At 47.2% G+C, this 22618-nt stretch overlaps 1 protein-coding gene across 8 annotated transcripts in view; it reads right to left on the bottom strand.

Moving 5' to 3' along the window:
• Positions 1-22618, bottom strand: part of ANKRD6 (ankyrin repeat domain 6) — a 65855-nt gene that overhangs the window by 18173 nt on the left and 25064 nt on the right. For 2 of the 8 annotated variants that reach the window (XM_013063735.2, XM_013063731.2), the window contains exons 1-7: positions 16467-16565; positions 14148-14485; positions 10058-10156; positions 8242-8340; positions 4230-4328; positions 2537-2635; positions 506-604 (exon numbers count right to left, since the gene is read on the bottom strand). In XM_013063735.2, the coding sequence (XP_012919189.1) occupies positions 506-604; positions 2537-2635; positions 4230-4328; positions 8242-8340; positions 10058-10156; positions 14148-14441 (789 nt within the window). In that variant the 5' untranslated portion in view covers positions 14442-14485; positions 16467-16565. Of the gene's footprint in view, positions 1-505; positions 605-2536; positions 2636-4229; positions 4420-8241; positions 8341-10057; positions 10157-14147; positions 14486-16466; positions 16566-22618 lie in introns of those variants that run through there. The other 6 variants (XM_013063736.2, XM_004766907.3, XM_013063737.2 and 3 more) reach the window with 5 other exon arrangements.

The raw sequence follows: 22618 nt of genomic DNA on the forward strand, positions 1-22618 counted from the left end.
GAAAGGGCGCCTGAGCCAGCACCTGCCACGGGGCCCAGGAGAGAGACAGAAGCGGGGAGGTGGGATACTGAGAGAGAGAGAGAAGGGGATTATGGAGAAGAAAATTTTGAGGATGATTAATCTGACGGTCATGTGGCCACTTTCCTGAGAAACCAATCCATGTATAGGGCAGGAACTCCCTTTCCATAACATTCACTTGTCAGTTTACTCCAACACCCATGACTTTCCCTTGCCTGGCAGGAGGTGCTCACTTGAGCTAGGAGTCTAAAGATAAATGCTCGGGGCTCAACAGTTCATGAGCAAGGCTTCCCTCAAGTCCACCTCTGGGGTCCTCAGCTTTAGTAGAAACCCAGCTCTTACAGAGTAAGGCTGGGGAGCTTTGTGCTTTTTGCAGAGTAAGACTGGGTGAGGCTAGGTGCCCTGCGGGAGTGAGGTAGTAACAACACCCTCCATTCTGGAAAGGGGTGGAAATGATTTTCAGAAACATCGTTGCAACTTCACTTACATTATTAACAATGGTCCCATCTGCTCCAGCTTCCAGTAAGATTTTAACCACCTTCTTGTGATTTAGGGCAGCAGCAACATGAAGTGCTGTGTCTCCAGCCTGAAATTAATAAGAAAGGCTGCTAAACTCCATCTGATAATGGTTTCCAGCCCTCCAGTTTTTCATCCCATGGCCTGGTGGTAGCTTTTCAAATTAGGATTGGCCTTTGATAGGGAATCCTTAGTTCAAGGGTTATGTGGTTCTCTTTTGAGAGGTCTCTTTAAAATGACCTACATACAAAGATCACATTCCTCTCCGAGGAAGGATAGTAGAAATCACAGAATTGAGTACAGAGGGCAAAGTAAATGCTGGGCTGGGGTTGTTGAGAACGGCGAGACCTGAAGCCTTCACCAAGATAGGATAACGGGCACCGAGCCAGGGGCCAGCAGGCTAGCCATCACAGGGCACTGGACCACGTCCATCTGCCCAGGCACAGGACCCCTTGGTTTCGGAGTACTAAAATGAGCAAAAGCTGGGAGAAAGTGGCTACTTCTACAAGTGCTGGGGGGGGGGCGGGGGTGGAACCCCAGCACCTGTGGGAATGTAAAGAGCCCACTGGGAATCCCTTCGCAGGCTCAGGGGGTTCTTCATTTGGGTGGAGTCACTGAAAGAAAAATCAGTGTTCACCTAAGACCAGCAGTTTTTAACCTCTTACCAAGTAGCCTATAATAAAGTACATATTTTCTTCCTACAAAAGATGGTCAGTCAACTCCGGAAGGAGGCTATGGACAACGGCCGCTTCATGGGCCAGTCCCCAAGCAAAGGATATAAACAAATGAGGCAAATACAGATGTGAAGTAATCTGTTCTCTCCCACTGGGCGAGCAGGTCAAGTTCTGGATGATGGGTTTTCTTGGACAGCATGGAAATCCACCTGCCCCGTGGCCCTCGGCCCCCAGGAGTAGCCAGGGCAGTTGTGGTTCACTGCTGAGTCACTTAGTTGTGGGTGCTGGGGGATGCTCTCCAGCAGGGGTTTCCAACCTTGGCTGCAAACTGGAGTCAGCTGGGAGCTTTGAGAACTGTTGCCACCCCAGTCACAGCCCCCAGACCCTGACTGAATTGTTCTGAAGTGTGCATTGGGCATGGGTATTTCTCAAAGCTCTCAGGGGACTGAAACATCCTGCCAAGGTTGAGAAACACAGGTTCGTGGGAGCTGGCTAAGTGTCACCTGTCTGATGAGCTAAAAGCTGCTGGAAGCCTGGCGAATGACAGGAGTAGGTATCTAGCTGGGCCAGTGGTTCTCAATCCTGTCTGCACACTCCGGTCAAGGGCTCTTTAAAAATCCCACTACTTGGATTCTGGTCTTTTAAAACTGCTGTAGGATTCAGTAGTGGTATTTATAATTTCCCTGTTGATTCTTAATATGCAGTGGGAGTCAGAAACCACTGTTAATGGCACACAGTTAATCTGAATAATGATCTGTTTTTAAAATTTCAGATATATGTACCCATACTCAGAAAAGACAATGTTATCACTAAATATCAAGTAAATATCAAGACATTTAACAAATTGAAGCTACTGTAAGTCACACACATTACCATAGGACACTGTAATAATCACAGCTTTATGGCAAACCCCCAGGATATGGCACAGATGCTGATCACATATCCGAATTTTCAGAGATCAGAGACTCCATCAGCTCCAAGTGGCAGTGCAAGGAGCAGAACTCACGGAGTCAGGAGACACCGAATTCCCTTGCTTATTGAGCCACATTCCTCTTTGTGGGTTTCCTTTGTAAAACCATTATAAGCAAAACCTGCCCCAGGATCTTCAGAAAGTCTTTGATATGCAAATATGGAGATATGCACAGGAACGCGAAGAGCAGGCTCCCTCCAGGAAGCCAGATAAACCAGGACCACAGATCTCCGTGCAACAGTCACGCCTCATCCCAGACTAGAGGCTCCCAGCAGCCTCTAACCCCGCTTGTGCTAACACACCTGCCAGCCTTGTGGGAAGGGGGCCTGGTAGCTGTGGGGAGGACACATGCACTGACCTGGTTCTTTTCATGGACAGAACAGAAAGCACTGAGGAGGAGCTTAATGATGGACAAGTGATTATAGCGTGCAGCAACGTGCAAACAGGTGTCGCCTGCCTGCGGACAGAAATCAAACTCTGAGCACAATCTGAGCAGTTACTGGGGAAAGGAAAGAAAAAAATGATTAAAAAACTGGCAGACTAGCATATGTTCAAGGTTATCAGCCTGAACAGGAAGCCTTCACTTTCCCATGGACGCTCCACCATGAGACCCACAGCTTTGGCTGCTGTCTGCGGCTCCGTGGGTGTTCTTCTGCGCAGACTCTGGGCTTTCAGGTTTCAGATGCTGAATGCCCGCTCCCCACGAGGCCTTCACCAGAGCCAAGGCAGGCTCTCTCTGCTTACCCAGCGCTTGACAGGAACCCATTCACCACAGCCTCTCCTACAGCCCCATGCTCTGGAGCACATGGAATGAAGACCAACAGCACTGCTTTAGAAACAAGCCCTTTTCCATCATGGATTCCTCATGGCTCAAAGGACAGCGTGGCAGGGAGAGCACTCAGATCTTAAGATCACACGTGTTCTTAAAAAAGTTCGAGCTGGGGCGCCTGGGTGGCTCAGTGGGTTAAGCCGCTGCCTTCGGCTCAGGTCATGATCTCAGGGTCCTGGGATCGAGTCGGGTCCCGCATCGGGCTCTCTGCTCAGCAGGGAGCCTGCTTCCTCCTCTCTCTCTCTCTGCCTGCCTCTCTGCCTCCTTGTGATCTCTGTCTGTCAAATAAATAAAAAAAATCTTAAAAAAAAAAAAAAAAAGTTCGAGCTGCGTCTCATTTGAGTAGGACCCCAATATCTCATATGGGGCAGAGCAGTCTGGGGGAGCAGAGGAGGAGGCAATCACTGGCGTAAAACAGGGCATTCAGAGAAAAACCTCACGATCAATATCTTCCTGAGTGGTCACCAGCTAAACCGCTCACAGAGAAACAAAACTGGAGACAAAGTCAGGACGTTCTGCGGTGTTTTCTTGATATTTTCATTCAAACTTTGTCTAGAGACAACGGCCACTCAGCATAACCTTCTCCCCTGGATTAAGAAGCGTCCAAGCTCAGAGCCCTGGTCCAGGGCACTCTAAGACCCACTCTAGAGGAGTCTGCCTTCAAAGACCATTTTTTGAGAGGAACCCCAGTTGGAGTCTCCAGTCGAGGAATGAGGCCGGGGACTTTTAAAGGAAAGACACTGCTTGTGGAGGGAGGGGGCATGCCCACGTGACCTCAACGGTCAGGAATCCTCTAAGAACTAGACTCATCAGCTCTTCCCAAGGACACGTCCCTAACTGATTTGTAGACGCAGGCCCTGGAGCATCAGAAGACCTTCCCTGGATGGTACCATCTGACATTCGCTGACTGTACAGCAGTATGCAGGCAGAGATTTTCTGGACTCATTTGCAAGCGCATGCTAGGGGAAACATTGCAACAAACCCAGGCTGAGGAGCAGAGGGGAAAAGGATGGGAGAAAAGCAGTGTTTGAGTCTTGATTCCCCTTCTCCTGCCCCTGGCCGACCACTCAGGACGTAGCCAAAATAAACGAACACTTTTTAGACAGTCCCCAAACACGTTTCACATTTTCATTTTCTAGGTGTTAATACTCAAGTATGCTTTTAGGGTTACTTTCCAAGGGGACACAAGAGAGCGCGAGAGAAGCCGGATTTGTTCACCCACATTATTTTTGAGGTCGGCCCGGGACCCGCCCAGCAGGAGGACGCGTGTGCTCTGGGAGTGGCTGTTCTGGCAGGCCAGGTGCAGAGCGGTGTTTCCCGCCTTGGAGAGAGGCAAGAGAAGGGAGGACACGTTAGCAACTCGCTTCTTGGCAGACCTGCACCAGGCAGGCTTCGCGGAAGGTTGACGGAGACTTGCAAAAAAAAAAAAAAAAAAAAGGTCAATGCTCACATTCTCTGCTTCCTGATTGGTGACCCCGGCAGAGGGGTTTCAGCCGCAAGAACAGTTAACAGGGAATCCAGAAAGCCACAAGAGTCCCATTGGTCATAAAACCTTGGCTCTGCAACTTACTAGTTGAAAGTCACTGGTCAAGGCTCTTCATATGCTGTCCTGAATTCCTTACCTGTAACATGGAGTGTGACCCCTACATCCTGAGGCTGTGAGGATTAATCAGGAGTACCCAGGAGAGTGTTTACTTAATGGCAAAATGCTGTGCCCGCATGCTGCCTTGTACTCATTTTGGAGAGGACCACAGCCTTCACACCCAACACGGGTAACAGCTGTGGCTACCATACTCCACCAATGGAGTAAAAGCAACAGAGGCCAGGTCCTGTGGGGGCAACGAATGGAGATTAACTTGTATGCCTTCTGCAAACTGTCCGTTCTTGCATTTTCCTTGAAACGTCAAAATTGGAACCAGGGTCAAGGTACCCACCCAGCAGGCAACACGATTACATCCACCGCTTATCATACAGATGGAGACCCTCGTGCTTTGGGGGCTCCACCAGCAATATGCCATTTCACAGAGACAACCAAGCGTCAGAATAATGTCTAGAGCAATCTTTCAGAAAGAATCCATGACACAAACAGAACTTTAAAACCGTGCAAAGAGCGCCTGCAAGGCTGCTGATAAAAGTGACAAGAAATGCGGACAGCGTAAGGAGATTCGGTGTTCGTCTGAGCGAGCCTGGGAGCATGCGGGGGGTGGAGTCTACAGGCTCAGTGACTGCTGGGCTGAGCTACAAAGTGGGCTACTATGACTGTGTGGGCTCGGAGCTGTTCACTGCTTACAGCCCTTCCTCACCCCGGAGCTGCGACCCACCGCACTGTCTGCCCAGACTCCAACAACGATCTATTCCTCAACTTCTTGAAAATAATGAGTTTTATTTTTAAAAGCAAAACGAAACACAACACACAGAGAAAAACCCTATGTTGCTGGATCACTTACCTCCCCTCTCATACCCTTTGCTCTAAGTAGCCTGGGTAGAATCTTTCTTGCTCACTGCTCCCTCCAAGGAGCCTGAAGGTTACAAGCCTGAGGGCTTAGTGAGCTCCCTCGTTATCAACCTTCTACTGCATCAGAGTCACCTGGTGGAGCTGTTAAGACTAAGGGTGCTCAGCTGCAACCCTTCCAGGGACTCTGATTTACTTGGCCTGGGGGTGGAGTCTAGGCGGGTCAGGTGTCAGCCCCAGAAGTCCTCAACTCCGGAAAGCCCTGGACCCAGGGAAAAGTGGGACAGCCTGTCACTCCAGGCCTGGTTACCAGGTAAGTTTACTCCCTCCCCCCATGGTTTTTATTTAAATTTTTCCAGGAGATTTTAAAGCACAGACAGGTAGGGAGCCACTGCTAGCTTCGCTCTCAAAAACAAAGGATCGGCCCACATTTTAAACACTCCATTCCCGGTGCAAGGGTTTGGCCCCTGGCTTGGTGTAATTCTTACAGCACTGGCAGTAGGTTGTCTCAAAGGTGTTGGCTTCGTGGCAGTTACTTAACATGTTGAAATAAAAGGAATCTGATGGTTCTAGAACCATACACCAAGCTTTGCTTTGTTAATAAGAAAATATCAATTACCCTGAAAAATACTTGGATCGAGAAAATTAAAAACCATGGGTTAGAACACACAAATGATGGTATATTCAGACACTGGACTATTACTGGGCGAGAAATGGAACGAACTAGTCTCACATGTAACATGGAGGACGCTCAAAAACGTGAGAAGAAGATGTCAGGCATGAAATGCTGCTGCATACTCTACGACTGCTTTACATGATGTTCTGGGAAAGGCCAAGCAGGTCGGCAGTTGCCAGGAGCTGGGGTCCAGGAGGTGGGTGGGTGGAAGATCGCCACCCAGGGACAAAAAGGAAGTCTTTGGGGCGATGGAAACATTCTGTATCTTGATTGTGGAGGTGATTACACAACTGTGTACATTTGCCAAAACTCACACAATATACCTAAGAGGCTGAACTTTATTGTGTATGGATTGTATTTTGGGAGCTGACATTTAGAAAATGTGACCTAAGTGGGAATATATAGGCAGTGGGCGTTTTTCTGTCCCGAGTAACGCGTACTTATTCCCCAGACTGGGGTTGATACACTCCCTGAGTAAGTTCTTACACAACAGAATGTTCTTTCACAACAGAGGCTCGTTCAGCCTTAAAAAAAGAAAGAAATTCTATCATTTGGGACATGTATGAACCCAGAGCACATTATGCGAAATGAAGTAAGCCAGATAGAGAAGCAAATACGGGAAGTATCACTTACATGTAGAGGGTGGGAGAAAACAGGGAAGCGCTGGGAGAGGGGATAGAGTTTCAGTTGTAAGACGGTGTCCTCTAACATACAGCATGGTGACTGTGGTTGATAAACTGTCTGAAGAATAGAACTGAAACGTTTACATCAAAAACTTTTTAGAACCGTAAACATGAGACGATGGGTGTGTTCGTCAGCCTGATGGGGGTAATCCTTGTACAACATACACATATCTCCAGTCATCACTTTGCACGTTCTCAATACCTTACAATTTTATTTGTCCGTCATTTATACCTCAGTAAAGCAGAGGAAAGGGCCTTTTCAGAGGCTTTGCCGGAGGACGTGGCTGGTGCAGAACGTGGAAGTCCTGTTCTGGGACAGCACCTACCTTTGTTTGTGACAGTCTCTCTTGTGGTTTTCTGCAATGCCTTTGGGGCCCCATACAGGACAGGAGGCAATGTGGTGGCTCAGAGGGACTCAGGCTAGTTTATGGACCTGACTGTGTCATGAACAAGTCATGTGTCTTCGCTGACACTACTGGCTCCCAGCTCAGGCTTCCCTCTCCATGAACTGGGAACCACTGGCTTTTCAGAGTTCCAGGATCTACGATACAACATGGGTCTGCCTACAACTCCTGTTCCAGACAATATACCACTCTGAAGAAATGAAGCAGCCACCAGTCTCCCAGGCAGTGGCTCAGGCATGATCGGAGATCTTACGATGCATGGACTGCTTCTTTTCCTCATGCTTTTGTCCCATGAGGGAACCATGAGAAACATTAAACCAGTAGACGACAGCGCAAAGCTGTGTGGAGTGCCACGGGAGCTCTGCAGGAAATAGCCTGATGGGCCTTCAGGGAGGGAGAGGCCACTGTCCTGGGAGCCCAGGTTGCAGGTTTATAGGTGGCCATGAGGAGCAGGCTTTCCCCAAGGAAGCGGGGTGGGGGTGGGGACACGGTGAGCCCATTCTGATAACGCAAGAGGCACATACTGGGAAAGGCTCAGGGAAGAGGCTGCCCACAGGCTGAGGCCCCTTCATGGAGGCCCAAGGAGACAGCATCAGGTGGGGGAGCTTTACTGGAAGTCTCCTGAGCGGATGAGGAGCAGGATGAAGAAAGGACTAGGCAAAGTGGCCAGTCTGCAGTGAGGCTTCTGCAGAGATGCCTTCATTACTAATGAGCACAGAAGGAGGGGGATGAGATATGACAAGAGACCGGAGGGAGACAGGACGATGCAGGAGAAGAGGTGCTGCTGGCCCCTCCCTGTCTCCAGGAGGAGGGGCTGCTTGCCCAACCCGGGTAAACCAACGGGAAAGCGGCAAGATCCTGGAGAATTCGGAGGAAGACTTTTTGCTCACCATGGAGATTAGGTTTCATTTCCCTTGCTCCCCCAAGCTCCTGCTTCACTATGAGGAGGCTCACCCAGGGACGACAGCCCCCACCGTCCTCACCTGTGAAGGAGCCTTCTAGCATCTGCGGGGCCTCACCTTGTTCTTGGCAAGCACATTGGCTCCTGCTTTAACGAGCAGTTTGGCTGACTGGCTAAAACCGTGCCAGGATGCTTCGTGTAGGGCCGTATTCCCGTCCTGAGGAACACAGATGGAGACAGAAAGCACATTACCCGAGACCTAATTCATCTCATTAGAATCGATACATCATAGTGTATTTCCGGGGCACACCACAGCTCCTTTCTCAAATGGGGCTTCTCATCGGAATCACAGAGCCCAGAAAATGATTTCACCAGCTAGTTTCTCCACTATCCCAGAAATGGTACATAACAAGAAACATTTTATATTTTTAATTTTAAATAAAAATATGAGGGAGGGGGAGAGAATTTTAAGCAAGCTCCACCCCCAGCACGGAGCCCAACTCGGGGCTCGATCCCATGACCCTGAGATCATGACCTGAGCTGAATCATGCCGGATCCTTAAACGGCTGAGCCGCCCAGGCGCCCCAGCAAGTACCATTTTGTATGATGTACAATAGATGCCTTAAGGCATCAGGGCTTCAATCTCTCCGGGAACCCCGGTTGAGAAAGGCTCATCCATAGGACACATTTATCAGGAACATGACGTTCATTCCTTCCCACCTCCATTACCCCTTGCTCCTGGTCCCAGAGAGGACTCTGCAAAGATCAGGCAAGTGAGGAGTCCAACGTCATAAGCTGCTGGGCCCAGGAACTGGATAGGCAGATTCTTCTCTTTTTCTTCCCCCAAATTTAATCTCACCCAGTTTAATCCAAAGTCTCAGGGACCAAAACAAATAAGCAGACCCTGAGACAATGGTGACTTGTAAAGAAGATAAACAAGTGTTCCCCATATGTGGCTTTTTAAATAAAAGTCGGTATTTGCTTCACTTCCTCTAATAGAAATATTAAGTGCAGTGAAGTAGTGGGGTTGGGCTGAGAGGGCTGGGGTTACAGGGAGGGAGGAGCATGCAGAGGAGAGGTGGAGCTGGGCTGGGGGCAGGCGGGTGCACTGTTGGTCACATCTGGCCGCTGGCTTTGGCTTCTCTTTGTCCACACCACGAGACTGGCTGAATGGCATGGATACCCTCAAGGAGAAGGCTAGGTAGGGTCTCAAAGGCCTGGGAGCGGCGTGGTGCTAGGGATGGTAGTGGCCATGTGTGGGCTGGCCCGGGGGACCAACTGAACACCGCAGGAAGCAGAAGGAAAAGTGACTGGATGGGGGCACTGGTGAGGGGGCTTCTGTGCTGATAATGATCTGGTTGCTCACCAAGGGAGGCTCAGTCAGTGAAAACTCATTGAACTTAAAATTTGCATATTTTTCTGTATATGTAGGACATTTCGTTAAACAGTTGTCTAAAAAAGTAAACATGGGCTGAACTGCACTTAATGACAAAGTTCCCTGTTTTAAGATTAACAATTTAAAAGCAATGATTAGTATAAAATATATCATTGGGATTTCTTAAAGAAATGATTTTGTTCATTTTTTTCCTTCCAATATATTTCCAATTAATTCTAATATGTATATATATTTTTAAAGGAGGGTGAGCAAGTTAATTTGAGTCCAGGGCAATGCCTTCCCCCAGCCAGGCCTCCACAGGCCTCATTATGTCTAGACTTTTTTCTTTACCATTTACATATGTGGTTGCCCACTGCTGCCACAGAACAGGGGGAGGAATAAAAGAATATGATTTGTTGGGATATGAGATACTCTTTCAAAAGAAAGTTGGGCTGGTTTATCATGTTAAAGCATGAGTGAGAAGACTTAGGAAGGATAACATCTCAAACGGTCACAAGATCCCAAAGCAGGGTCCTCAGGCAGCCATGTCCCCCATCACCTTGTCTTGGCGGTCCAGAGCACAGCCTTCCTGGATGAGCGCCGCGATGACGTCCGTGTTCCCCACCACTGTGGCCCGGTGCAAGGCAGTCTGATCCCCCTGCAGAGGGACGTGGAGGCAGGAACAGCAGTCAGCTCTCCCAGCCCTGCCCTGCAGCACTCCCTGCACTGCTCTGACACAAGGACATCTCCTGTCCTCCACTGGAGCAGACCAGCCATCATGCCAGGCAGAGCTCTTCTGTTCGCAAACTCAGTGGGGAACTTCAAACCAACCACAGAACAGCTTCAGAGCTGACCTCAGAATGAGGGTCAGGCACTCATCTGCCGCCCCAAGGAATGGCAGTGTTCAGAGATATGACTGTCAGGTCTGTGAAAAGTGGGTCTGAGAGCTAGACCGCGTGTACCATGCAATTAAGCCAGCAATCTTTACTCCCTGCTGAGTCCTCTATTTGCCTGCTCTCGTTCAGACGCATCACGACCCGGCTGTGTCAGCTAGCAACACTCATGATTTGATGAAGGGCGCATATCTGCTGATCGACTTATATGGGCTGAGGGCAATGCAGCGGTTTATACCACGTCGTCTGACAATTCCAGGGGCTATAAGCTATCACTGCATACGTCTGTGCGGCCTCTTCTGATATGTCATCACAGCATCCTTGCTGATTCATGCTGCCTTTTCTTTAGGATCAGATGCCGGGGATTGCTGACCTTCTCTTTCTGCATCAGGGTGGCAAAGGGAACTTGACCCTTTCCCCTAAGTGCATTTGCGAGAAAGTAAGATGGTCCAGATAAGAGAAAGTTCTGAAGTCTGTGAGAGCACATCTCATCTCTGACATGTACTCAGGAAATCAAGTCGAGACAAATTAAGTCTGGCCTAGGGTCCAAACTGGAATGGGGAGGTAAGTGAACAGTGTGGAAAACTTCTGGTAGGGAGGAAGGGGTGCGGGCAAGGCGGACAGGAGATGTGAATCTTGCACACTCTTGCGAGATACCTGGCACTTCACTGGGGCTCAGTTTCTTAACCTGCACCTGTAAAAGGAGGGTAGGTGCTCCCCCAGGTCTGTCCCTTCCCTTCTTGGGTTCTAGGATTTGGCTGGTAAGAGTTCTGCACAAAACGTTTTAGTGGAGCACCAGAGGGGCAAAGGACATGCCCCAGGGCATCCCTCATCTTCAGCCCAAGAGAGGAAAGAGACTATTATAAGACAAAAAATATGGAGCTTTTTTAAAGAGGGTTGCAGTGATACCTATGAACTTCCTTAATGAAGTACTGCTTCTACTTACTGAACACCTTGAAATCTAGAACAAACAGCAATGCGCATTAAAGTCACTTGACCCAAATAGAAATTCTGGAGGTGGATGGTCGTAATGGCTGTACAACAGTGCAAACGTGCTTAACGCCACTGAACTGTACAGTTAAAAATAGTTAAAATGGTAAATTTTATATTACATGCGTTTTATCACAATAAAAAGCACTTAATGCTATTTAAAACACACGTTTACTTTCTTAAAATTAAAAAAAAAACTCCCTTTAAAAATCCATGAGGGGAAGTGATTTTTATTTTTCTCCTTTATAGTTTTAAATAGTTTCCTACTTTTTATACTTAACAAATACAGTTTTAGCCACAGGAAAAACTGCTATTTATTGAAAGTCTACGTTGTAACAATACACCGATAATGGGACTGTCCGTGTCTCAGACTCTTTTCTCACTATTCATGTGTAGAACGTAAGGGATTTCCAAAGTGATGGGAGCACATCCAGCTCCAGTATTATGATTTGTCCACTGCCCGCAGCACGACTATTATGAGCCCTCCCCCTCAGCATCCTAAACCATTATTCCCATTACACATTAGGTTTAGACTGGGTTTTCTTCTTGACCACCTTCCCAGAGACCCCTTACTCAAAGAGAACCCTTTCTGCACGCCTGCAGTCACAAGAACGTGGCCCTGGTGGGTGGGTGCAGGAGGCACATCAAACCATTACACACTCACTTCGAACATTCTAGGAACTATTTCCAGAGGCCACGCACTATGTCCAAACAAGTCATCCTATGAGAAACTGCCCAAGTTTAATTTTAAAAAATCTATGGGAGAATTTCCAAGACTGCCATTTCCCCATCAGAACGGTGACAGGTCTTCCCCAAACGGGCCTCAAGTGCAACTTACAACCTGAGGAGAAAGATGGTGCTCTGGACTCGGCAAGAAGGGGAGACTGCAGCCCACCCTCCAGGGGTAAACACTGATGGGACCATTTAAAATTCCCACAGACTGCGGGCACTCGAATCTACACTCTGCACTGATGAGAACAACCCTGTCATAGAACAGAACTTAACCATTTGATCTGTGTTGTGCACAAAGCCCAGAACTCAGCCACTCTTCGGTTCGAGCCAGAGCACGAGGGGCCTCGGCCGGTTGGGGCACAGTCTAACCTAAGCCTTGCTGCAGGTCAAGTGCTTTATCCTGTTTCACAAGCTGCCCCTCAATCACGAGTTTATGCAGCTTTGGAGCCAGAACATCACTATTATTTATGACTTGCTCTCAGCAGGAATCTTCCATTTTTGCTTCCCTGGAGAGGTCTTTCCTTTGTGAAACTCTAGCTCAACGAAAGAAGCTAAATCTAACTTTTGGTTTAGCCTTCAAAAGTAAATTTCCAGACGGATTATCAAGACTCAAGGAGATCTAAAGACTTGGGTGAGGCTTCCGTGAGAACACTAACTGTCCTAAGCCACTGGCACAGGTGTCTCTCCCAGAGACTCTTGAGGGCACTGCCTGTCTCCAGACCACCGCTTCCCCTCCGTCTTCACTGCCTCAGAGACCTCACTCTGAGCCCGGGGCCTGGCCTCATCAGTTGGATAGAGACTGCGGAGAGTGCCAACGTCAGCCTTTCCCCACCGAACGTGGCTGTCCTTCAGTCCTGGGACGGTTCTGGAGGACTGAGGAAGGGACTTTCTCGGCTTATAAACACCAGCTACTTGAAAGTTATGAGGATAAGAGCTGAAGGCCACTCAGAGAGATAGGAAACCTCTAAGCAAAGGGCCATCCTGGGCTATCTAGCTCAGGGCTACTGCTTCCCCAGAACACACAACCCAGTCGAGCACCTGAGACTCTTGACTGAAACGGGGCCTCCTGTTTTCCTCCTATAAAATTTACTGTGGAAGTATTTCCTCTTTGAAACAGGAAACAGAAAACCACCAAGCGTGTCCTTAATATACACTTATTAGCAGACTCAGGCAGCAACTTTGACACAATCCTTATGCCTATATTATCTAAATACACCATGAAATTCTGAAACTTTGAAAAAAAATGCTGGAAAAAGTATGACATGCTTAACAGCACTCAATAGTTATTTGTTCAGTAAATATTTATTGACCTTCCACTACACTCCAAGGGTATCTAATTCTCATTTTATTAATAAAAAAAAAATTTAAAAAGCGAAAAAACTAAGGCTCAGTGCTGTTCAGTGCCTACCCAAGGATAATCAGCTAATTCGGGATAGCATGGTTGGGCCGGAATTCAAATTGTCAAGGCTCTTTGCACTCAACTCCAAGCTATTTCCGCCCCATGAGTCAATGAACCTCAGTGCAGGCCTTAAAAAAGATCAGCTGCCTCTTGATGGCATCCCCTGGCTGAGTGCTTAGCACAAGTCCACGGCCACTCCAGGCGCCCAAGAAGTATCTATTGAATGATTAACTACAAGGAAGCAGAAGGAAAAACACTGCAGCTGGAAACATCGAGAGCCAGCCACCTTGCAGTTTGGCACTTCAGGCTGGAACATGCTGACCTGTTTGCAAAGTGTGTGAACTGCCCGCCCTCAATGTTTCTGACTTCAGTGTTGCTCACTTATGGAACTGAAAGGATTTGGAACCTCTGAGGTCTACATCTTTCTTGTGAAATACTTTTAGTGTTCTCTCTCTTACGTGGTGTAAGAGAACGGGCTCAACGCACACAGATGCCGAAGCTAAGCTCATGGAAGAAACCTGAGTCCCACTAAGACGGAACACATCCCTCTTCAGGATGGATCTCCCCAGGTGGCACAGATGGACATGTCGCCAGGAAGCCCAGAACGGTGCAGGTGTGCAAAGCAAGTTGCTGACCTCTTTTTCTCTCTCTGATCTTCTAGGGTTCTTCCTAGCCTTTCTTCTCTGGTTTTTCTTATTTTTTTCTTCCTTCGTGGCTTTTATCTTGGCCACAGGGTCCTGGACTATTTCTGAGGCGGGGGCCGTGTGGTTGCTCATTGACCAATCAGAGATGGCATTAGAGCTCCAGTGTGAGTTGACAGGATTGGCCGGAAGCAAGAGGGAATTTTCTCCTGGAGTTGCATATTCTAAAGAACTGGTTTCCACAGGTGGAAATTCATAATAATCCCATTCCAGGCCACTGGAGGTCATTCTTCAACTAATTCTCTGTCCTTACCATGACATTAGGAATGTATCTGTAGAATATGAAGTTAGGAGTAAATTCCTCACAACATTAACATTCTCTATTTCTATCCATCATCAAGGCAGGTAACTTCTGAACTGATTTTTTTTCCAAAAATGAATGTCCCACCTTCTTTAAAAAAAAAAACACCCATAGTTTTGGTCTGCAAATTCTTGCATGAATGTTAAAGCTGATCACCCAACAGGCACAGTAAATATGAAGAGAGCCATGAACAATATCCCGGCAAGTTGCTTCAGAACTAGTGAAGATCAACGCTACCTTCTCCTTTCCCAACCATTTTTACACTGTTTTGTTGCTGTGTTTTTGTTTTGTTTTGTCTTGATTTAAGTTATCAGGGAGAAGCAATGTTCACATTGTCTGGTTAGGGCAAGAAGATGCAAGAAAAGGCATTATTCCAATAAAGGAAATGAAGGTGCTCCTGTCTAAAGGTAGCGCTGCATTGGCTGCCATGTCTTCCCTCCTTGGCTACCTTGTGAAAACTCCTACTTTACTTCCTACCTTGCCCGATATAAACACCCTAGCCTGAGAGAAACTTCTAGGAAGTTAGCATGGCTTCGCTGCATAAGAACTCAGTGATTCTCGGAGCACAAGACCTGAAGCAGGACTTGGTTAGGAATGGGTTAGCACCCTGGTGTGGGAGCCTAACCAGCATGGCCAGTGATGACTTTAATTACGCAAAGAGAAGATGTGATGCATCAAACAGGTCTACACCAGCAACCACATGTTCTGCCTTTTCTGTGGTCAGAATCTCTTCTCTCATTCCTGTCATCTAAGGAGATGATATATAATCAGGAATGTTATGATGGTTACAGTGTGGGGGAAAAATGTATTATGACTCAAGATAGAAATCAATAGCCAAAAGCTAAATCAGCATCTTTTGAAAGTAACATTTTTGATGACCCAATAGGTTCCAAATATAACCAGAGATTTATGAATAATACCAGACAGCCTTCTGACTGTACATAAAATAATGACATTTAGTTATTTCATTACAAATGCTGTCTGTCACATTTCTGTGTCTGCCAAGTTTTAGAACATTACACAGACAACTAAAGAAAATTAGAAGCACTTTAGTAACCTATACCCTAGCACACCTGAAGGCCTGAAATTTGATTAACACTCTGTAACCACAGTTATTAAAGGTGAATCAGGAAGAGATTATGATAAGTGATAATTCTATACAATTTTGTGTTCCTCACAAAACTTATTTCTTAGAGTCTTACCACACAAATTAGAGTTGAAATTAGAAAGAGTTTCTGAAAACAGCTTCCAGTCACATTATCACAACATTTTTTCCTAATAGCTCATAGGAGGACAATTTATATAATCTTATCTATAGCCTCCTCTTAGAGAACTTACTTCCTCAAAAGACAGAAGGCAACCCTGTGCACTACATGACATCACCCCAAGTATCCATTTCTGATGGACTCAGAAATGGATACTTGACTCTAAGAGAGTCAGTCAGAGTCTTTCTCTAGATAATCTGAAAGAAGAGACTCCGAGACTGAGTCTTAATAAAGGCATAGCACTAGGGGGAACTCTTTCAGGAGGCTTGCTTTTTCTTGGATTCAATGATATCAGTTATTTTTTCTTTTGAACAGGTCCTCTTTACACTAAGAGAAATCAAGGTGAGAAGAGGAAAATATTAAGTTTTTAGGGCCTACTTTTTTTTCTAATGGTAAGCTTGGTCAATGACCTATTTCCAGTAGGCCTTGCCCACACTCACTCAGGTGTGTGTGTGTGTGTGTGTGTGTGTGGTATGTATGCTCCTTCATAAGGCAAAATGCCCTCTGAGGTTCTACACTTGGATGGTACTAGATAGGACATGAACCATGATGGGAAAACCACCCCACCCTTACAAACTCTAGCTTGCTACCTAGAATGGATCCCAGGCTTCAAGGGGAAGTTCTTCCCACCAAGGGGACCAAGAAGTGCATCTTCTATCCTCCTGCCTTATCGCAGGTTATACTCACATCATCCTGGACATCGAGGTCACAGCCAGCCTTCAGCAAGATCTGGACCACAGAAAGATGGCCCTTATTGGCAGCAAGATGAAGGGGGGTCCGGCCATGCTGTTAATGCAAAGCAAACACTGATTTCAGAATAGGCCATCAACACCACTGTCCTGGGGGCATCTGGGTGGCTGTTGGTTGAGCTCCTCTGACTCTTGTGTCAGCTCAGATCATGATCTCGGGGTTGTGGGATTGGGCCCTGCGTCAGGCTCTGTGCTCAGCATGGAGTCTGCTTGAGATTCTCTCTTTCTCTCTGCCCCTCCCCCTGCCCACACAGATGTGCACTCTCTCAAAACAAATAAATAAATCTTTTTAAAAAATGACCAGTGCTCCGGAGGGGATGGGGGCCTAGAGCAAGGTTTACATAGTGGTAGTCCCCACCCCCTTCAGTCTGATAGGCAATCCTTATAAATTTACCAAAAACTCAAATTTTTAAAAGTTTTTTAAGAATCTTATTTATTTGTCAGACAGAAAGAGAGAGAGAGTGCATAAGCAGGGGGAGCAGCAGAGGCAGCAGAGGCAGAGGGAGAAGCAGGCTCCCCAGTGAGCAAGGAGCCTAATGCAGGACTCAATCCCAGGACCCTGCGATCATGACCAGAGCCCAAGGCAGACGGTTAACCGACGGAGCCACTGAGGTGTCCCTTCACCCAAAATTCAAGTTTGTCTCAGTTAACCTTTGTTACTGGCATTGTGATAAATGAATAAAATTTGAGGACTGACTACTGACGGGCATCAAGGTTCTTTTCAGTGGTTTGCAGAACACTTTCATGTGCACATGTCTCTGTGCCTCTGAGGAGGCTTCTTAGCCCTGTTTCTGGGTCACAGAGGTGACCATCCTGCAACAGCCCTAACATGCAGGCTCCTGAGGTATGACACAGGGTGACACCTAGAAAAACTCTCTTCAGTGTAAATCAACTATGCAGAGAACTGACCTTGCCAAACTCCAAAGTCCTCAAATTCTTCTTCTTTTTTTTTTTTTTAAAGATTTTATTTATTAATTTGACAGAGAGAAATCACAAGTAGATGGAGAGGCAGCCAGAGAGAGAGATAGGGAAGCAGGCTCCCTGTTGAGCAGAGAGCCTGATGCGGGACTCGATCCCAGGACCCTGAGATCATGACCTGAGCCGAAGGCAGTGGCTTAACCCACTGAGCCACCCAGATGCCCCCAAAGTCCTTAAATTCTTAAGGAAACATTATGTTCCCTTTGCTTTCTCCCTCACATTCTCTGTGAAGGAATATTCTCCCTGCTGCTTCAAAAATCATTTAGCCACGGCCCCCACGCATGTTGAAACACACCCTGTGCATCTCATATGGGTCTCTTAATACTGGGACAGTAGTCTCTTACCACCTTCCAGCACCTCGATAAAACTTTCCAAAGAACTTTATTGATATTCTAGCAGGATAAACCCATTAATGATCTCCATAAAGTGTCAATTTGCTGTAGGCAACTAGGTGTGGAGGAAAACAGAGATAGCAGACCATAAAGAATCTTAATTTCTACCCATGAAATGCAATCAAAGCACTAGAATGATTCTGTAAAGAAAGAGGTCAGAGCTCACTTTAAAATTAGAATTCTTAATTAAGAAAAAAGTTGCTCCCAAGAAAGTGGGCTATAAAAAGCCTTCATCAAAAGGCAGTGTCTGAGAGGAGTTGGAGTGACCTTCCCTGGCTAGCAATTGTCTCAGTGCACACTGCTTCACCTTGATCCTTTCAGGGGAAGGTCCACAGCCAATCAGACGGAGCAAAGCAAGCGAGTTCCATTCACTGGGCCTAGTCCCAGGCTCCATCTGTCATCACAAGTCCTTGTTGAGGACATCAGATAATGACCTTCAGCAAGTTCCTAAGGCATTATGAATCACAGGGAAGTTTGTCACGTTTGTGAGGAGACAGATGCTTGTGCTGTGAGGAAGGCCGACAGGATGGTCGGACACAAGGGCTTCTGGGCAACCAGAAAAATCTAAACTCTGATGGGGAGAAGTCTTTGCAGAGATCCTGGAAAAGAGGACAAAGGACAAGGAGTCGAGGGGTGTCAGGTCAAGGAAGCCCAAGGAATATCCTCGCCAACAACCAGATATGACTGGTTGGAAGTTGAGGGCCAAGGAGGCAAAAGGGTTTGTCCAAGTGAACACAATCAGAAGGCAGAAGGAGATGCTGCTGTGGTTCAAACCAGGTCCCATTGAGGAGGGCACTTTAGAGACTATGAATCGCTGACAAGATGGGCTTGGACTAGAGGCACCTTCCTGATCCAGAGTCAGCAGAGACTCCCCTCTGTGGTGAAAGGACAGGCTGGAGGCAGTGGAGCCTCCTGACAACAAGCCCAGCTCAAATCCCAGCTCTGACTAATAGCACCTGTGTGACTTTGTGCACGACGCTCTCCTAAGCCCATTTTCTCACCTATAAAATAGGAATAGCCTCCACTATCCACCCCATAAAAGCTAGAAATAGGATACATGGGGTAATAGTCACTATCTAAGGTGGATTTTCCTTCCCTCCAGCTGTCCTCAGCCCTAACCCCTGAAGACACCCTAACTGTTCCCTCTCCCCCTTGTCAGCTCTGCCCATCTGCCTTAGCAAAGACCGGTGGGATATTTTCAATGGCAAACAGACCTGCGTGAAGGGTTGGAAATGAGATCACTTAAACAGTTAGATGAGCTCCTTTTTATATTTTTTAAGGGGGGAGGGGCTGAGGGAGAAGGAGAAAGAGAATCTTTTTACATTTTTTCAAAAAGACTATTTATTTATTTGACAGACAGATTACAAGCAGGCAGAGAGGCAGGCAGAGAGGAGGAAGCAGGCTCCCTGCTGAGCAGAGAGCCCAATGCGGGGCTCGATCCCATGACCTTGGGATCATGACCTGAGCCGAAGGCAGAGGCTTTAACCTGCTGAGCCACCCAGGCCCCGAGAAAGAGAATCTTAAGCAGGCTCCACACTCAGCACAGAGCCTGACATAGCGCTCAATCTCAGGACCCTGAAATCATGACCTGAGCTGAAGTCAAGAGTTGGATGCTTAACGGACTGGGTCACCCGGGTGCCCCTCCTGCCAGCCAGTCTTGATCCACTTGTCCACTTCCATTTTGAAACACAGCCCGTGGTTTCCAGTTTTTGCATCTCTGCTGTACAGGCATTCTTCCTGGGAATGCCCCTCTCCAAACTATGCCTTCTCTGATTCCCCAAGAAGCATCTCAGACTGTCTTCTCTGTTCCCACAGCAACTCAGCTTCCTCTTTTTTGTTTTGACATTCTGTTTTGAGTGTCACCCTGGGCCCTAGTTTCTCCTTCCAATTAGGCCAGGATCTGCCTGAGGGCAAGATAGTGCCTTCCATGAATGATGAAGCAAGTTGACTCTGAGGTGGGATGTGGCCATGTCAAAGAGGAGTCCATGTTCCTCAACCACAGGGACACAGGAGCGAATTCCAGTTCCCCAGGCTTGACCTCAAAGAAATGGAGAGCATGGGGGTGGCTCTGGACTCCAAGTTTTGGGATGTCCCAGCCCCTCAGGAAGTTTAGATACCTAGGGGCGTCATAAGTGTTGAAGCAGGTGCAACAAGGACATGGGGACTTCTCTGAGGAGGGTCAGTGTCCCCCTTGCATGTCTGGCTCCTTTCATGGCATCAGGTGAAAGTACAGTAGCACAAAGGCTTCCCGCTGAGTCTGATGCTGTCCCACTCCTGTGCCCCCGAGTTTCCTAGTTTCCTATGCAAGACCAACTCCCTTAACACACACACATTCACACTCACACATCATCCACTAAAGGTGGAGAGGAAGAAAGAAGCAGAAATATATTTGGTTTTCCAGAACATCGTATTATGAAAAGCAATACAAGTCAAGCCAATCAGAAAAGTCGCTGCTTGACCCAGCACACAAAGACACCCCAAGGTCATGCCTAACAAATGGAGAGGGCTGCCATCTCCCTAAGTGTGAGGGGACAAATAATAACTGACCCTTAGAGGGAGTCTCTAAATGACTCAGACCCAGGATGCATCTGTTCTCATCTTCATGCCCTCAGGACTGGCCAATGGAAGAAATGGGAAAAGGAGAAAAGACTGTGAACTGTGAATGATACGAGGAAGATGTTCTTGAAGCATCCATTTTTCCTGGGACCTTCCCTAGTCCAATGACCCGTTCAATTCAGCGTAACTCAACCCAGGTTCTGGAGGGCTCCGGGAAACTGCTAATAATATGGACAAGAGGAAGAAACAGTAGCAGCTAACACTTATGGGGTACTTACTATGTGGTATCTTAAGAATTTTACATGTGGGGCACCTGGGTGGCTCAGTGGGTTAAGCCGCTGCCTTCGGCTCAGGTCATGATCTCAGGGTTCTGGGATCGAGTCCTGCATCAGGCTCTCTGATCAGCAGGGAGCCTGCTTCTCTCTCACTCTGCCTGCCTCTCCATCTACTTGTGATTTCTCTCTGTCAAATAAATAAATCTTTGAAAAAAAAAAAAAAATTTTACATGTGTTAGCTCATTCAGTCCTCCCCACAACACTATGAGGTAGGCACTATCACTAAGATGAGGAACTTCCATTTTACAGATGACAAAACTGAGGCATGGAGGGACCCTGTCCATTTTTCTGTGTCAGAAAGCAAGTAATTTGAGCCTGGATTCACTCCTAAGCCATCTGACTCTGACCCCCACCCTGACCTGCTCTACCTGCTGCCCACTTTCTGGCCGTGGGGGGCCTCTCTCCTGGCAGAAGGGTTCATCTCTCACTGTTAGGAAGCTCCCGAGGCTCCCAGATGATGACCTCTGGAAATAACCTGGTTTCCTTAGACTCTCAAGGACAAAGAGAGAGTTTTTCTATTCTCACCCTGCATCGAATCACTTGAGTAGGTTGGCCTGTATATATCTGCCCGCCTATACTGATGCCCGAACCCCAGCACCAGAGTTTCTGACACCACTCTCTGTGGTAGGGCCCCGGCATCCGTTGTCATACACCCTCCCCAGGTGATTCTAATGAGTGACCCAGGCTGAGAACCACAGGACCAGTTGAAGAGGGGCCAGGATAATCCTCTCCAAGGCAGCTATAGGCCCTCGGGCGAAACCTGCCACATCGGGCCTGCCCAAGCAAGAGTCATTCCTCTAGCTACATTCTTCCTGAGGCTCTCAACCCCACCTGTCAAGACAAAACACTAAAATACTGCACAGCACGACCCAGAGTTCCTGTTTCTTGAGAGAATGTGAGCAATATAATGACATTACTAAAAATTTGGAAAATCAAAAATCTGTAATTCTACCACCCAATACAACTATCATTTTTTCCAATTATTAACTTTTATTTATTTATTTATTTATTTATTTAAGAGAGAGACAGAGAGTGCTCAAGAGCACGGAGTGGGGGGGTGTAGGGGAGGGAAAGGAAAAGGGAAAGAATCCCAGGCACACTCTGCCCTGAGCGGGGACCCCAAAAAAGGGCTCAATCTCCTAACCCTGAGATCATGACCTGAGCCAAAACCAAGAGTTGGATGCTTGACTGAGCCAACTTTGCTCATTTTTATTCAAACGTTTTCAGTGCATCTTTTCTACTGATGCTTTTGCATTGTTATATCAATAGTCACATATAACTCATATAACATCCATCAATAGTCACATAACTATCTTGCTTTTTATATTAATTCTATACCTTCTATAACCATTGGTTCTCAAACTTTATTGGGCAGCAGAATCTCCTGGAGGGCTTGTTAAAAGATAGATATCTGGGCCCCCTTCCAGAGTTTCTGACTCCATAGATGTGGGTGGAGACTAAGAATTTGCATTTTTTTTTAAGATTTTATTTATTTATTTGATAGAGACAGAGATCACAACTAGGCAGAGAGGCAGGTGGGGGGGGGGGTGGAAGCAGGCTCCCCGCTGAGCAGAGAGCCCAATGCAGGGCTTGATGCCAGGACCCTGAGATCATGAGCTGAGCCGAAGGCCGAAGCTTAACCCACTGAGCCACCCAGGCAGCACAGAATTTGCATTTCTAACAAGTTCCCAGGAGAGGGAAATGTTGCTAGTAGGGGATGACATTTTGAGAGCCACTGGTGTAAATCACTAGTTTTCAAGCTGTTTGCACATCAAATTCACTTGAAATCTTAAAATAAGAACAAACCCAAAATTTACCCCAAAGGACTG

The sequence above is a fragment of the Mustela putorius genome, unplaced genomic scaffold (assembly GCF_011764305.1).
Source record: "Mustela putorius furo isolate JIRA1106 unplaced genomic scaffold, ASM1176430v1.1 tig00000166_pilon_pilon_pilon, whole genome shotgun sequence".
Taxonomy (NCBI): Eukaryota; Metazoa; Chordata; class Mammalia; order Carnivora; family Mustelidae; genus Mustela; species Mustela putorius.